Below are 16,843 nucleotides of genomic sequence, written 5' to 3' on the forward strand. Positions count from 1 at the left end.
TCCTATGTGATATATTGACACACTACTGTAACTTCTATTAAAATCAAATGCAATAATGTACAATATAATTTACTAAAACGTTTGCTCATAGAAGCATCCCAAAAAAAATCCTCTAACTCCAGTGAAAGGGCATGCCACCCCTTTTTATTGCCTTTTCCTAGTACTGTAATTGCCATCCTGGCAGAGGCCTCATGCCATCACTGCAGGCTCTGGTCTGGCGGGCTTCAGACAGCTTGTGTCTGTCATAAATAGTTATGTGTACAATTCTGATTGTTTGGGACAAGAGCCAAACCTGCAGCTGTTCTGTGGATGAGAGGTGGCTCGGCCTGTCCATGCATAATTGAAAAAAAAACATATCTGGAATGGAATACAGTAACAGCAACAGTGTTCAATTAAGCATAAAATTACTGGAAAGGACCAATCTTTAATATTCTTTATTTTTTCCTTTTTAGTTTGATATATATATATAATCTTAGGCAGTAAAACAGCTTTGTTTGAGTTTAAAAGCACTTGTTTAAATGCCTGTCTGGATAAATAATACATTTAGATGAAGTTTCACTTTACTAGTCGTAGTGTTGTAAGATGCCTGTATAAAATAGAAAATTGAATACATAAGAAAAAACAAAATGAGGTTGAACCTCACTGAGGTTTTCCCTCAGACTGATGCAAACTTAGATGGGTAAAAGTGAGGTTGTGTTGTTTTCTTGTAAACAGTTTTGGTTGCTGTGTGTAGAGCCACATATAGGAGAAATGCATATTAATATATTATTTTGAACAGCAGTTCAGAATATTTGTAATTGTGTAATTCTAATATGCAGGAATGTCAACATTTTTTGATTTATGTCATTAATTGTTTTATTACATTTAATATGAGCCAACTTAGATGTTGACCCCAAAATTGAGATTTGGTTGAAGTTTGATATTATTATAGAAAAAGTGAAAATCGTGAAATTAGTTCAATTTCTGTAGATCTCTGATTCATTGCTAACAACAGTACTCCACAATTATTTCATGTTCTATGTGTTTGAGGTTCAAAAAATGAAAAGTAAGAGGGTGATAACTTAATATTTTATTTTACATTTTTGCATGGAATTCACATTTACTGTGTTCTCTACTTCACATCACAATGACCACAGCCAGAGTGGAGATAAGGTTGTCTTCAGTCAGTGCTGACAGGCTCCTCCTGTCCGTCCAGAACTCTCTAGAGTCCTTTTTACTGTTTGTTTCTGTACACCACAGTTGTGCTTATGATATGTGATGTCATGTGGTTTATTTGTGTGCATTAAAGTCCCACTCTGATCATATTTTGATCAATTGAAAAAGCCTTCCAAGTGGTCATTAAATTACAGTTTTGCTGTTTTTAAGCAAAATCAAAAAACGTCTATTGTTTTTGCATTACTTTGTTAGAAATTCACTTCTGAGTTATGGACAGGACCGTTGATACTTCTAAGCCCAGCCCCATTTCCCATCATCCATCTGTTTACACACCCTCCTGCTAGCTTACAGCCCCTCACCAACATTAGCAGTGCAACAAAAATGGTGAGCAATATTGGAACTATCCAGACATACAGCTTTGAACTAGATTCCAGCTCAGCTGGGGAAAACAAAGACGTACATCATGGATCTAGTCGCCTGTAAGTAGATACATCAGCTGATCAGGGAGAATGTGGCTTGCCATTGCAGGTTCTATGTCATGATCTACGAGTTTTTTTCAAATATGTTTGTGTGCTCTTGATTCACAAAGATTTGAATGTAGAAATACTCAGAACTGGAATTTTAACCATAACTTTTTTATTTTAAATATGTCCTTTATCATCATGTTAAAAACTCTAAAACATGATTTTAATCCGAGTGAGTCTTTAAAATCTGTCTGGTGTAACATGGATCACCATGTTTTATAAATCTCCCAATGTGTCACAAAAAAAAAAATCTAAATGCAAAGTGGGTTATTTAAACACAAATAATTAACTTTTTGGCATTTTTCCATCAGTCTGACATGCTTTGAGCTTTTCCTCACAGATGAATCTGCTGTGAACATCTTATTTGTCTCTCCCTCTTTTCTTTTCACTCATTTGTTCCTCCTCTCATTTAGAGCGTTATATCCACTTTCCATTTCCATATGCCTTCTTAATTTTTGTGCTCCTCCTGTCTGTCTCATCTGCTTTCTTGTTCCCTTTTGCTTCCACCGTCATCTTTCATTCTTGCATAACCTTTGATATCCCCCCCTTCCGCTAGTTTCCCCTCCTCGTCCACCTTGTTCCTGACTCTCTTTGACATTTGAAGGAGAGTGGGGATCCACTCAGCTGACAAAGGGAGAAGCAATGACGTCACAGCAGACATGATACACCAGCATCTGCTCTGGTCTAAAAATACACACCACAGGGCGCACACAGTCAGTCTGCAGATGCACTCAGCATTTGTTTCCACCTCCACGAGCTGCTAAGATGGCCCAGCTTTTGTACAAATGGGGCTTGTGGGCACACGGGGCTGCATGCTGCTGGCTTCCAACTGGGCGGCCGTGGTGCGTTCAGATGTCGTGGTTGATGACTGTAGCTGGTTAAGAGTAAATGTTTGCTTCTACTATATGAAAACGACAGAAAGTGCATGCATTTTTATTTGCTTGTCAATAGTCTTTGTTGTAAAGCTAACCCAGAAAAAAATCCTTATTTAGAGAAAAAAAATGAATCAAATTGAAGCCAGTGTTGGGTGATCCCTTTGGGTAGATTGTTATACTAAAACATAAAAATGTATCTGCTCTGTCTGAAAATCTGCAATTGTAAAAACATTTAGCCAAATTTCTCTTTGGAGTAAACACACTCAATAAAAAAAAAACATTTGCTTCATTGCTCTCAACAGCAAGGAAGGAAAGATTAGCATGTTAGCATAGATATCTCTGTTTACACTGTCTCCTGCTAGCTTATAGCACCTGACAAGCCCAAGCTAACAGTAGCATAGCAAAAAAAATAAAAAGGTGAGTAATATCAGAGTCATGGACTATTAGATGGACTATTAGAGCTACATGAAAAAAAGTAATATTATGAGTTTTTCCTCTTGAGAATTTACAAGATTTAAAGTTGTAAATCTGCTAGATTTAAAGTTGTATTTAAAAAAAATCTTTGTTTTGCTTGTAAACTGGCCATAATACTCCATCACACTATCCAGCCACTTAGTTTTGAGCAAGATGGCAGCTCAGACAAGAAAAAATGAAGACGTTAATGGAGCTATTTGTCTGCAAGTGGATGCAACAGAACTGTAATGGAGAAAGCAGACTTAGGCCCGCCCATTCCAATCACTGCCCCACAAACCTGAACTTTTTCAAACCACAGATTTTCATTTGATCCTGATTCATCACGATTTACATAAAGAAATACTTATAAATGCAGTTTTAATAATATATCATTTTATACATGTCCTCCATCATGAAAAAATGCAACAAGAACATTTTAAAAACATGATTTTCATTGGAGTAACTTCAGCATGGGGTGGGAAATAAAACTCATGGAAAACCAAAAAGGTGACAAAGTAGATGACATGGCACTGAAGAATCCAAAACCATGACAATCGTTAAGATAAATGAAGACAGCTGTGGATAATTAACAACCTAAACCTGGTGTGACTTTGGTGAACATCACAAGAGCAAAAGAAGTAACATAAAAATGTCAATGTACTATCCTCACACAGCAGACATGTGTTATACTTAAGATGCACTTTAAACATTACAAAGTAAACAAAAAGGCTGAACTGAGCACAAAAATATATATTAACATGTAAGACACAAATGCAATGTTTTAATATTCTACAAAAATCACAAAGTTTTAACAAACTACAATTTCTATATGCAGTTGACAAAACACATAAAGCTGAATGTAATATAATGGACACAAATAAATCCAAAAAGCTTAAAGAGTCATGATATTTTGGTTAAAAACTCCTCCAAATTTCAGGTTAGGTTTGTATTTTGGCACCCAGGTATTGTCAGTGCATTGTTCTGTTGATAAATCATGTTTTTTTGGTGTTTTTTGTTTTTGTCTTGCATATGTTTGGTTGTGGACAATCGTAGGACACTAAAACAGTTTGGCCTTCTGCAATGGAGGAGGGTGGTAGTTTCATTTTCCTGGTGCTGAGTGGGTGTCTGTGTTTACTCCTAAAGCCAGCACTGTTCAAATGAAGGTTTTTTGTCAAATTGCTGGGCATAATAATTAGAGTATTCTTTTCAGTATTGCAATTTTTAAACTTTTTTTTCATCTCTATGCAGCATCAGCTCTTTCCTTTTTGCTGTATCTCGCTTTGATGTTTGAAAATAATGTTCTTCCCTCCAACAAATCAGCAATGATAACATATTGCAATATATTGTATGTTGGCTTTAAAACCTCTTTGCTGGTATTTGTATTTATTTGTGGTCTCAAAAGTGTGTTCTGTCCATTTTGTGTTCCTATCATGGTGTGTTGACCAGCGAAGTGGAGCAGGCGGGTCTGTCAGACTTGGAGATTATCTCTCAGCCGGTGGACGATGAGAACCAATGCTTGGCTCCTCCGGTCCAGCTGGTGAGCTTTGGCTACAGAGATCTACCCCTGGCTGCTCTGGACCTCTCGTTGGCGGGTTCACAGCTGCTCTCCAATGCAGATGAAGATGAAAACAGGGAGGGGTGAGTGGAATTTCTCAATCTGAGATTTAAGTTTCTTTCAAGTTTGTAACATGATTCTTAATAAATATGTAGTTTCTTAGCCTGCTGCGACATTTTAGGTAATATATTATTTTGTACTGTAAAGGTGCCATCAATTATGTGTCAGAAAGTGCTGAATAGCTTGGGTGTTCGTTTTTGGTGAAGTCATTTATATTTATATTGTGTCAGTAAACAAAATAAATCCATACTAATGATAGTGAATAGCAAGCATGTATATACAATGCCTGAAAATATACTTAGATCAGGCATGTCCAAAGACTGACCTGCGGGCCGTATTTCCACAGAAAAATCAATAATAGACCCGGCATTTTCTAAAAACTGTGTATGATTTCTTGATTGTGGTTGGCTAAATTACGTTGTGAACCTAAGGAACACTGTTCTGCAACCCTTTGTGACACACTAGCTTATTTCTAAAATGTCAACTATAAATCAAAGAGAAAAGTTGACAGTGAGGGCTGTCGCAGTGGCACATTTATTCAGTAAAAAATATGAAACAGCAGCGTCTGCCTAATATACTAAGAGTCTGTGGCTGTTTCCAATAAGTTCAGTATTAATAGGCAGACAAGACATGCTAACTACGACAAGCTAAATGGGAGTGAACAATTGACATATTGACAATAATTTTGGTCAGAAAGCATATTCAAATGCATCTGTTTTCTATGTAAAAAAGTAAAAGTATGCCACTGCAATAAAATGTTCTCTGAATAGTTCATCTGCACTTAATATTATTAAAATAGCTCAAAGAATGCAGGCAAATGGTTGGTTTTACCTCAGCAAAGCCACAAAAAGTTAGTACACCCCTGGTTTAGATTAAGATGACTTACTTAACTGAATTAGAATTCAGAGCTTGTCATCTTTGCCCTGAGGTAATTAACTGACTAAAACATCAGACTTCAGGGGAGGTGGCAGCACTAGTATGCAATTCATTCTTGCCTGCCTTATCTAAACATACAGCTCAATAGCAGAGGTGTCCATCCTTCAGTCTCTGCTGATGGAAAGTCAATGTCTTACCTGACTGATGCAAAGTGAACGTCACAGATCATTCTGTCTGGGGCTGTGACAGCGCTCAGGAGAAACCCGCAGACAGCTGGGAACGTTTTGTGTTGGTCTGCAGAAAATTTTAAAGACACTCGTTAGAATAGCCAAGGAGAGAAAGCGAGTTATTGATCTAACATGTAAGCTTTAATGACACTACCGCAAGGCTTGTGTTGCAAATTAAGATTACCTTCTACTTGAGTGAAATACTGATTTTGAATCATGTAGAAAGCATGTTTAAAGAATTGGTAACATAACTGCCTGAAAAAAAAAAAAAACTGCCACATTTCTTGTTAAAAAGAAATGGAGGGATGTACACACTGTCATGCTTTTTCCTAAAACTAATTTTGAAAATCATCCTATGATTGTGATGCGAATAATGCCTGCTAAAATGTGCTTGTAAAGATGCATTAGCGCTCTCGCCTCACAGCTAGAAGCCCTTGTTCAAATCTGGCTTGATCCTTTATGCGTGGAGTTTGTATGTTCTCCCCGTGCATGATTGGGTTTTCTCCGGGCACTCCAGTTTCCTCCCACAGTCCAAAAACATTCTTCATTGGTTAATTGTCTACTTTAACGTGTCCCTAAGTGTGCAAATGTGATTGTGTGGGAGTGACTGTGTACCTTGCAACAGAATGGCGACCTGTTCAGGGTGTGCCCCGCCTTCGCCCTACAGCAGCAGGACAGGCTCCAGCAACCCGTGACCCCAGAAGGGACATGGCAAGTTTAGAAAATGGATGGATAGAATGCAAAAAAATCCAAATGGGATTTTATTCGAACCTAAAGTTTTGGCAGGTCAAAAATGTTGTGTTCAACTTTTAGTTCTTATTTAGCTTTTGAAGTCCCACTCTGATCATATTTTGATCTATTTTAAAAGCGTTCCCACTGGTCTTTTAGTTATGATTATGCAGTTTTTAGCCAAAATTAAAAAAAAAAAAGTCATTTTCTAGGACATAGTTTCTGCAGAGCGGCAGTAGTTGTTTACATGCTGTCCCACTAGCCCACAGTCCCTCATAACACTAAGCTAACATTAGCAGTGCAACGAAAAGGGCAAGCAATACTGGCGCTATCCAGCCGTACAGTTTTAGAGGAATAAGTAAAGTTTACATATATAGCACTTTACAACTTCTTCAGGGCACCAACGTGCGTTATGATAAAAGAAGGACAGAAGAAAATTTAAAATTTGGCAAATTAAGAACAAAAATTTTAAAATATCATAAAGTTACAAAAAGCAATTATCAAAAAAATACATAATAGACGAATTAGAGCGCAATAAAACAAATGAAAAAAAAATAAAATGCCACAGAATAATGAGTATTAAAGCCATTCTGAAAAGGTACGTTTTTAGTTGACTTTTAAAACTGTTAAGATTTAATAACATGTGCAGTTTTGAGTCAAATGCCAGCTTAGATGAGGAAAACAAAGACGTGTATGGATCTATTTGTCTACAAGTGGAAGCATCAGATTGGAGCACTGAGTTTGAATAAAGATTTTGAATAAAGAAATAATCAGAAACACAATTTTAATCTTAATTCTCTTTATACATGTACTCTATCACCAGAAAAAATGTTATAAGAACATTTTAAAAGCACCAAAAACACAATTTTCACTTTGTCCGTGCAAAGAGACATTTGGTACAGGTGAGTTTATTCCTGTTAATGTTCTACTGGAGTTTATAACTGATTAGAAAAAGTTATATGTTGTTAATGTGTATGATAAGAAAATGATTCCAGTTTTTAGATGTAGGCTCGTGTCCTTTGTTGTGATCATCTCGTCTGCACGATTAAAACACGCCTAATACCAATGAATGAGTAATTGCTGCTACATTTCCGAGATGCATCCTTCAACCCGTAGCTCTGCAGGACTCAGCTGTATTTCAATATGTGGATTTCAGCACAGCTGGGCTTTCTGTGATTGTGCTTGTGCCTCCTTCCTACTATTGTATTGATCTTGCTATCAAACAGACCACAACCGTTAGATCCTCCAATGACTTTCACGATCACTGGTCCTGTGCACCATCATCATGTTTTGCAGCAGGCTTGACAGTTTTCCAGGATCAGCTCTTTGGCATCATCTACCTGAGAGTTGACTTTGTCGGGTCATGACCGCGTCTAAGCACCGTCCTGCCAATGTCTGAGTTGGTTTGTAAATACTAAGAAGTAAATCTTTATCTTTAGGGAAACGGTTCAGACGGATGCTTTTTATTGTCAGAGTGAAATGATGAAGGGAAGTTGAGAGAAGCCAAGAGATCAGCAGCAGGATGGCATCAACTGCTGACTCCACCTGGGGAAGTGGATTGCCTTCACTCCCTCTTCCACCACCACTCTACTTCTAACGTGCATTAACTGGCTCATTGGTTTTCCGAGATACTTCATCATCAAGAAAGACTTTCATGAGAAATGTGGGGATTTTTTATCGGAGTAATGAGAGCTCACTGGTGGAAGTGCCAATGTTTTTTCACTATCAGTTGGTGAAGATTGTCCTTCCAAGTAAAAGGGGGGAAAAATATGCAAAAACCCAGCTGCATCATCTTTTAAAGTTCTCTATGCATTTCATGCACCAGCCTGTGCTTATATTTAGTTGATGTTGAAACTAAAAAGACTACATGTCTACATATGCTGAGAGAAGGAGATAATTCAATAGTGCTTTGTCTCATAATTGTTTGACTATGCAGCATGTTAGCAGAAGGGAAGCAGGGGGAATTAATCAAGAGAAAAGGCGTCTGTGTCAAGCTGCCACTGTGTGATGAAGCACCTGCTGTCAGGCATGTTCACTTATCACAGCCTGTAGAATGGTGAAGGTGGAGCTGACCTTAATGCTACTTCTCCTGTAGTGCGCTGCCCTCGCTTTGCACAGCCGCTTGGCAGCCACTCACTCACGACCCCTGGTCCTTTTGCTCTTTTTCTCCCCTCTGAACGCATATATGTCTTTATGCATGAAGAGAAACACAACGCGTGGAGCAGTCATGCACCCAGAAAGAGAGTCAGGAAACAAGGCCACGCCTGAAAAGCCTTCTCTCTGCACAGCATAGTGGTTGTTATCTAATCCTCGGTAATCATGCTTCACTTCATATTCCAGTTTATACTGGGCTGTCACACCATATTAGGAACAATAGTGCTCTCTCATTGATGGCACTGCACATTTTCGTTTTCTTCTCTTTCACCACTTTTCTACTTGTTTTCTGTTTTGCTGCATTCTTGCCTCTTCTTATAATCTGTCGGTTTCCTTTTTTTTTTACTTCACAATAAAATCTCATTTTTTAGATTTCCCTTTCCATCCTCAACTGACAGTGTTGTGATTATGGAAATGGCAAAACAGGTCTGTCACCTGAACACCGACAGAAGGCACCTTCAGCCATCTATGGTTCATATAAGTCAAGATGAAGATTGGCAAACAGGTCACCAGCACGCGCTTGCAGTCCTGTTGCCCACTCTGAGTTCCTGTCAGGAGGAAAGTGGGCAACATTTTGTGGGAGGTGGTTGTTCTACCTAGCTTCAGGGGGCAGTTGCAGTGTTAGCGGTTTTGGCGCCATAGTAAGTGGAGTATAGTTATTATTAGAGTTGGGCCCATCCATCTTTCTGTCTGAGAAAGATGCTGGGAGGACCAAGGTGGCATGAGTTTGTGTTCAGCACTTTCAAAGCCGCCTGCTTCCCCCCACCTATACTATCAGGCTGATTTTATTGGTTGGCTCACTTATTTTAGAGATTGGTTTTATTTTGGGGTTTTTAGGGTTAGGAAATCTTCCTTTTTATTTTTTGGTACATCTCTACTTTTAAATCTAAAAAAAAATGTGAATGTAATCAGGAAGTTAGTTTTCTAAAAGCTAATCAACCTTTAGTCAAATTTTACCATGGGTCAAACTAAATAGTTCATTATTATTATTATTATTATTATTATTAAATAGTTTCACTTAAAGTTACCTTTTTTATAACTTAAATTAATTCTCTTAAACTTCATTAAGCTTATATTACTAGTCTGTCACAATAAATAGAGTAAATATGTAATTTATTGTGATGAATTGTATGTATAGGTACAAACATATCTATTAATAATTAAGAATAATAATAATGGGATCATTTCCAGGTGCATGAAATTATGAGACTGTATCTCATTTACTTTATTTTTTTTAAACTCTCCAGTCAAGTCCCAGTCAATAATTTAATATTAGATATATCTATACTATACTTAGATATATGGGGAATTATTTATTTTAAGCAATACAAAAATAAAACTAAAGAAGACAAATAGCATAAATACCTTTATTTATACATACAGAGATGTATGAAGCTTAGAGCAATTAGTCTGAAATTGATTGGAAGATATGCATATAATTACTCTTATTCATAAATAAACATATTAGCTCCTATACATACAGAGCATTGAAACTATTAAATGTTAAGTTGGCCAACAACATTGTCATGTTTATGTTGTTGATCAACTGCTTGAAAGGGAGTGGGAGGAAGTAAACTTAGATTAGCATTTGTATTTGAAAATTGTTTATTTTAAGCAATCTAAGCAAAAATAAAGACAAACAGCAGACATATTAAGATTATCAAAAATTAAAGGGTAAGGAAAAATCACATAATTCCAGGTAAACTGACAAACAATTTAAAAATATCATGGCATTCTTATTTATTATCTTTTTAAGAGATTTATTAAGAAGATGAAACTTGTTTTAAAAACAAAAAAATTGGGACTCTAAGAGAACTTCATTATTTTTTTTTCTTTACATAAATTATCATCATCATTTACTTACAGTTAAATTAATTATTTATACTTTACAAACACAGTTTTAGATCATTGAAAAATTGAAGATTCAAATGATAAAGATGAAGTACAAATCAATTATGTAAATAGACATATTATTTCAGAAATCGTTATAAAGTGTCAGGATTATGTGTCAAAACTCCATCCCTATGATGCTTTACTTAACTTAGCTTTTTTTTGTGTGTGTGTTTTGATTGGATGAAATAAACCAATTCCAATCTCTGAAATCACCTAAAAAAGTTAGGAAAAGATTCTGCAGTGTTGAATATGCTGCTCAGAAAGGATGTCTGCGGGCAAATATAAATGCTTAACATCAAATAAAAATGAAGAAAATAATGCTGAATATGTTTTGGCTGTATAAAAATAGTAAGATTTAAGTTGCCAGACTGGCCCAGCAGACCACCCGAACCCCCAGAATGCAATTACAAGTGAGCACCTGAGCAGTGGAGTGATGTCACCTCCCATCTCAGTGATAGGCGTGTGGCTGCCAGACGCTGAGACAGAAGCATATGTTACTGATATGGCTGCTCCAAATGTGTAAGAAATCTGTGGTTAGGTACCAACACCAGATGGTTCATCTAATTCTGTAGTGAGCAAGAGGGGAAGAGAGGAAAAAACAAATGCTGCTGCCCTTTTCCACCTCCGGCTTCAACCCAAAGGTTTCCTGTTTTGGAAAAAAAAAAATCAGCTTTTTTCCTAAATCCAAGTGATTTTGTGGTAAAACTGATATTAAAATACTAGTAGGTAATAAAAATCTTTTTAGAAGGTTTGTAGGTTATCTTGCAAGGACACATCTAAATAGATTCACTTCACATCCTAAACTTTGTGGGAGATAGAGGGGAGCAAAGCTGACATTTTACTCCTCAGAATTAGGTTCACTCAGAAGGCTTTCACCCAGTTGAAGTAATTTGTTCTTATTTAATTAGAGAGCAAAGGAAGCCGTCTGATTCAGTGCTGAGGGGGTGACCAACCTTCCTGTTATCTCCCAGGCTCCTTAATTCTTCTGCCTCAGGGGCCGCTGCTGGCCCACATAGTATGGAAGTTAAATGCTTGTGTGTCCATCCATCAGCCTGTGCTGTCGGACTGTAGAAGGACATTGAATTGTTTTGAGAAAACACACACATATAGAGGAGGAGATGTAAACAGACTGTGAGGTCAGCACTCGAATATAACATCCAAACTGTGAAAGCCCGACGTCACTTTTTGATAAAATCAACTTTTTTTTCTTCCATGGGTGATGTCATTTCACAAAAACTGATGGAAATTCAAGTTGGTCACACGTTATACATGCAGCCAAGATGCACTTTACCTGCATCTATTTTAAGTCCGGCTCAGGAACCATTTGGCGTATTAACCCTAACTCTAACCATATCCTTAACCTTAACCCTTCCTCTGGGTCCATGTAGACAAGAAAACAGCTCCATTTGAAGTCGAAGTGTTAGCTCCACTGTGTCCGGGATATATATATATTTTTAATTTTACCCGCCAAGCAGAGAGATACAAAGTCCTCCATCATAAATGTAAACCGCATCGCACTGAGAAGTGGTTTTCTTCGCGTTAGTGCAGTCTTAAGCACATAAGTTTACATTTAAATGTAAGTAATGACTTTTTAAAGTTATAAAACTGCTGTTGTTACGTATATATTTGAGGGCTGGAAGCTCCGCGCTCACGCTAGCGGACCAGTGACTATTGATAACGTCATCAAACGAAAGTGACGTCCGAAATATAAGGCACTATTTTTTTTCATAACTCTCCGTTTGGAGGGCTAAATGTAGGGGAAGGGAGAAGGGAAGAATTCGGAATGGGCCTTGGAATTTAAGTCAGGTTTATTATGCTTTTTTAAGAAAATAAACATAATTCCACACTGCAAAAACTGATTCTTAAGGACCCACTCCAATGAAAGCTGTATTTTGGTGTTTTTAACATGTTCTTGTAGCATTTTTGTTGTGATGGAGGACAAAGCCTTTAAAAGAATCTAAGATAAAAACTGCATTTCGAAGTGTTTCTTTATTGAAGACAAACCCCACAGTTTGAAAAAGCTCAGGTTTGTGATCCATTAACTTCTTTGTTTTCTCGTTTGAGCTGTCATCATTCTCAAAACCTTTCTTTACCACATTGGCAAATATTTTTTGCTTATTTAAAAAAATAATCTGCCAATGGGGTAAATTCTTTTTACTTACTTCTTAGGGGCCTGTTTTTGCAGTGTAAAACTGGCTAAAAAGTGTTTTTTACAACAAAGTGCCTTAATAGATGAGCAGATTTTATTTTTTGATGGAATTTTTGTGCAGCACCATCAGCATTTGCAAGTGTTTGCCTTCTCCTATTTTAAAGTTAGAAACAACATACCTCATTGTTAAGTTTTTTCATCCAAACTCCAGTTGATTTTTGAAAAACAGAGTGGAAGAGATCTGGATCAAACATAATCATGACAGCATCTGCCTTAGCACTGCAGTATAAAAAATAAAGCTATTGTAGTTATTTAATTCAACAACTCAAGGCTACTACATTCAGATGGGAAAATGTTTAAATTTTGGAAACTTTGACCAAGAACTAGTTTTTATTTAGCTTGATTAGCTTTCTGTATGAGTTATTTCTAAGTTTACTTCTGTAAACTTTCAGTTTTCTGAGGATTTTTAGAGATTAATGAAAAATTTGAAATACTTTTTTGCTGATTTTGGAGTCTGTACTGTTAATGCTTCGGGGCCAGCTTCTTATTTTGATGATCTGCTGTAATCAGTGATGTGTTTGCTCTGGTAATGAGGAGCCATTGAAATGTAAAATTAACTAAATGCCATGTGGCAGAATCAGGGAAACTCAGCATGTATTTTATGCTTAGGTGATATCCCCTTTAAATGCCTGGTATCCTTTAAGGATTGGATTCCAAAATATGGAATCTTTATGGGAGTTACTTTTGGAAGGCAACACAATGCAGCCTTTTCTGTGTTTATGAACATGTTTTATAAAAAGGAAAGTTTATCATTTCTCACCAGTTTTTTTTTTAATTTATATAAATGTATATATATATTTATTTTATAGCTTTCTCATCACTTTTATATATTTCTATTTGTTTTAGTATATCTTTAAAAGGTCCCGGGGAGAGTATAAAAGAACATGAACACACAATGAGAGAATTTTCTTAACTTGAATTGACCCACAATTCTTTGCTGGTGGATTTGTTACCCTTTTTTTTTACTTCAAATTTGTAAAAATATGTACTTAAACCTTGTGTGTTACTACAATTGACAGTTTTTGGCAGAAATTACATCCAAACCTTGTTACTACAAAACAAGCCAATTTAAACGAACAAATAAAATGTTTCAAAAATGCAAATTGGTCCGACTTAAATAAAGTTTTGGGTTTGTTCGCCATAAATATAGAAATATTTTCTAGATGAGTGTTTTTAAACCAGAAAAGTTTTCAGACACATTTTAGTTGTGTTCACACTAATATTTAAATTAATCTTCTAAGTAATTTCTCCTTGATTCAAAACATAGGCAATCACAAAGTAGTAACTCATTAAAACTGAAAGATGTTTACGGAAATTTAGTTCTGAAAAAGTCAGCGTGGTGTGAACTTCTTCAGTACTTAGAAACTGTTGTCTCATTCTCTAAGGTTTTTTCTTTCCTTTCAGATGTGAATATCAAAGAATAACTAAAGAAAATCTAAAGTGTTGAATTAGAATGTCACCTATGATGTATACGATCTAAACAATGTAATTATTTGGAAAAAAACATCCCTCAATTTTAAGTTTGAAAGACATTCTCATTTTCCTAAAAAAGTGTCAGCTCTTTCCCCGCATGTGTTCTGGTGTGGATAGATTTTTTTGCTTAATCCGCTGGGATTTTTTTTTTCTATTTTAGCATTTCAAAAAAAAAAAAAAGAAGTGTTGAGATGATCTCACTTAACGTCTGCATTCACAGTCGCACCTCTCATCCGAGGAATAGCTGTCATCACCCATTTCAAAGCACCTCAGGTGATCGGAGCAAAAATAGAACTCAAGTCAAAGCAAAAAAGGCTTCAGTTCGGAGTAAAAATAAAACGTAAGACAGCTGTTGCCCAATTTCATTACACCGAACAACACTGAATCTCGAGCGTGATTGAGCTTTCGCTGGGAACTGTTCCACAAATCCATTGCTATACAGTATGCTTGTTATTTCCACTCACAGCATTATTCAAATTAACCACGTCTATGACAGACAAGTCTATTTTAGCTACAAAGGCAAAGAAGGGAAAAAAGTCTATTATATTTTTAACTACACTGTTTTTTCCCATTCAGACCTTAAATGCCCCCTAAAGCTGTAAATTTAGCCACTATTTTTTATTGATAGCATGTTTTCAAACATTTTTCTGCAGGATAAGCCAGAAAAAAATATTTATTATAGTTTATTTCATGTATTTATTTGTACATTTTTTAAATTAGTGCTTACTTTAATTAAAGACTTATTGATGTAATAATATTTGGGTCATGATTTGACATTATTGATTAAAAATATCCAAAATTAGGTAGAAAAGTTGTTGAATTTAGGAAAAAATTTTGTCTGTTTTAAACAAACCGAACAGATTCCGAGTAGATTCCACGAGTCCTCTATCTATTGAGACTTTCAGAAGGTTCCACTGTTTTGTAGCTCACTTAAAACTATTGGTATTGATCAGTTCCACTGACTCAATCAGCTTCCTGTGTTTCCCTGGCCAGCCTCACTCAATCTCCCCAACAGGAAGCGTGATAAACCAGTCAAGTGTACACTGGCGTCAGAAAGACAAAAAAAAGAACAAGCGGTACATATAACTATGACTCAGCTCCAGCTGTTTTGTCTAATACTCTAAACTTGTGAATCAGAAGGGGCTTCAAAAGGCAGACACGGTCGTTTCGGTTGACATTGCTCAAACGAGGTTCTTCTATCTGTCAAGACCGAGAGGCTCTGAAACAACATTTGTTACTGTTGTGTTGCTTTATTAAGACTCATTAAAATGCTGCATGTGTCACCAGCCACGTCTGGCCGCGTCGCCTCTGGGTGCGGCTAGTTTTGGCATGATATAAAGAAAGGACACACACACGACTATCTTTTATATGGAATTTCATTGACTTTATTACATTTTTACCCAAATTTTAAAGAACCTCGTCAATGAAAAGCATGTTTTTGCTGTTTTTAACCTGTGTTTGCATCATTTTTCTGAATGGAGGACATGTATTAAGAAAAGAAAGCTGCATTTCTGTGTTTTTTTTTTGTTTTACATTCAAATTATTGTAATTTGCGAGTACACAAAAATATAGAGACTTTCCCCCCCAAGTATCAAATCTGGATCTTCACAACACCAGAAAAAACTTTAAATCCACATTTACTTGTTTTTATTTGTTTTTTTTTTGTTGTTTATTCATATTGTATCTTAGTTTTACTGCTTTTTTCATTAATTTCTATTTACCTGTAGGTTTTTCAAGTATCACGTAAAACAAAAAAGACTTGACAGTATGAATTGCGTCCATAAAAAGAAAAAAATGACTAAGCAAACAATAAAAACGGAAAAACCTGTTATGTTTAAATTATGTGAAAGTATATTTCCGCATTAATTTCTAATAAACAGATTGTTTTATATTACTTTTGTAGGCATAAATTAGGCAAAAACAAGTTTTGTCACATTCTTATTCAATTGATTCGTTTGATATTATTAGCATTTTTGTGTCAAATTTGACAGTTAAAATTTGGAGGCCTCTGAGGAGTTCCCTGGAATACAACAGAATAAACCAAAGCTCATTTTTAAATAAAAGTCTGAAAGCTTTAATGACTTCTTTAAAGACCGTATTCAGTCATCTTCTGATCTATTTTAAAAGCGTTCCCAGTGGTCTTTTGATTGTGATTATACAGTTTATTTGTTTTTTTGCCAAATCAAAAAACCTGTGTCGTTTTTTGTGACATAGCAGAGCGGCAGTAGTTCTTTAGTAATTCACCTCTGAGTTGTGAGCAACACCATTAGAGCAGAGTAACCTCGCCCCTTCCCCTCCCCATTTCTGAGAGTTAGTGGCCCATCTCATAAAGTTATTTTTCAAATGGTATTTTTTTCATCTGCTTCACAACAATTTGAATAAAAAATATTCAGAAATGTGATTCTGAGCTTAATTTTTTTTATGTCCTCAATTATCAGAAAAATGTCAGAAGAATGTGTTAAAACCCTAAAAACACATTTTCATCAGATTGGATCTTAAATTTAATTTCTATAAAGCCCACAAACAAAAGTCTTTTTTTTTAAACTTTTGGGTAATTTTTTGTAAACATAAAAAATAAAAAAAAACAATAAACACATTTGGTACTTGTCTTGTAACACAATCCATTTTTAAATGTCATCATTCTCAGTAAATGCAGGATG

At 35.9% G+C, this 16,843-nt stretch overlaps 1 protein-coding gene and 1 long non-coding RNA gene across 6 annotated transcripts in view; one reads left to right on the forward strand and one right to left on the reverse strand.

Moving 5' to 3' along the window:
* The window catches only part of LOC112160849 (transmembrane protein 266), a 37,794-nt gene that overhangs the window by 7,187 nt on the left and 13,764 nt on the right, over positions 1 to 16,843 (forward strand). For 2 of the 4 annotated variants that reach the window (XR_002921746.2, XM_024295693.2), the window contains exons 1-2: positions 3,620 to 3,767; positions 4,454 to 4,645. Coding sequence is in view for 3 of the 4 variants with exons in the window: in XM_024295693.2 (XP_024151461.1) it covers positions 3,703 to 3,767; positions 4,454 to 4,645 (257 nt within the window). In the remaining variant the exon portion in view is untranslated. Of the gene's footprint in view, positions 1 to 3,619; positions 3,768 to 4,021; positions 4,353 to 4,453; positions 4,646 to 16,843 lie in introns of those variants that run through there. The other 2 variants (XM_036210989.1, XM_024295696.2) reach the window with 2 other exon arrangements.
* The window catches only part of LOC112160851, a 30,332-nt gene continuing 18,770 nt past the window's right edge, over positions 5,282 to 16,843 (reverse strand). Inside the window, exons 3-4 of one of the 2 annotated variants that reach the window (XR_002921748.2) lie at positions 11,455 to 11,566; positions 5,282 to 5,792 (exon numbers count right to left, since the gene is read on the reverse strand). This is a non-coding gene — a long non-coding RNA (uncharacterized LOC112160851). Of the gene's footprint in view, positions 5,793 to 10,606; positions 11,148 to 11,454; positions 11,567 to 16,843 lie in introns of those variants that run through there. The other variant, XR_002921747.2, reaches the window with a different exon arrangement.

The sequence above is a fragment of the Oryzias melastigma genome, linkage group LG3, assembly GCF_002922805.2.
Source record: "Oryzias melastigma strain HK-1 linkage group LG3, ASM292280v2, whole genome shotgun sequence".
NCBI lineage: Eukaryota > Metazoa > Chordata > Actinopteri > Beloniformes > Adrianichthyidae > Oryzias > Oryzias melastigma.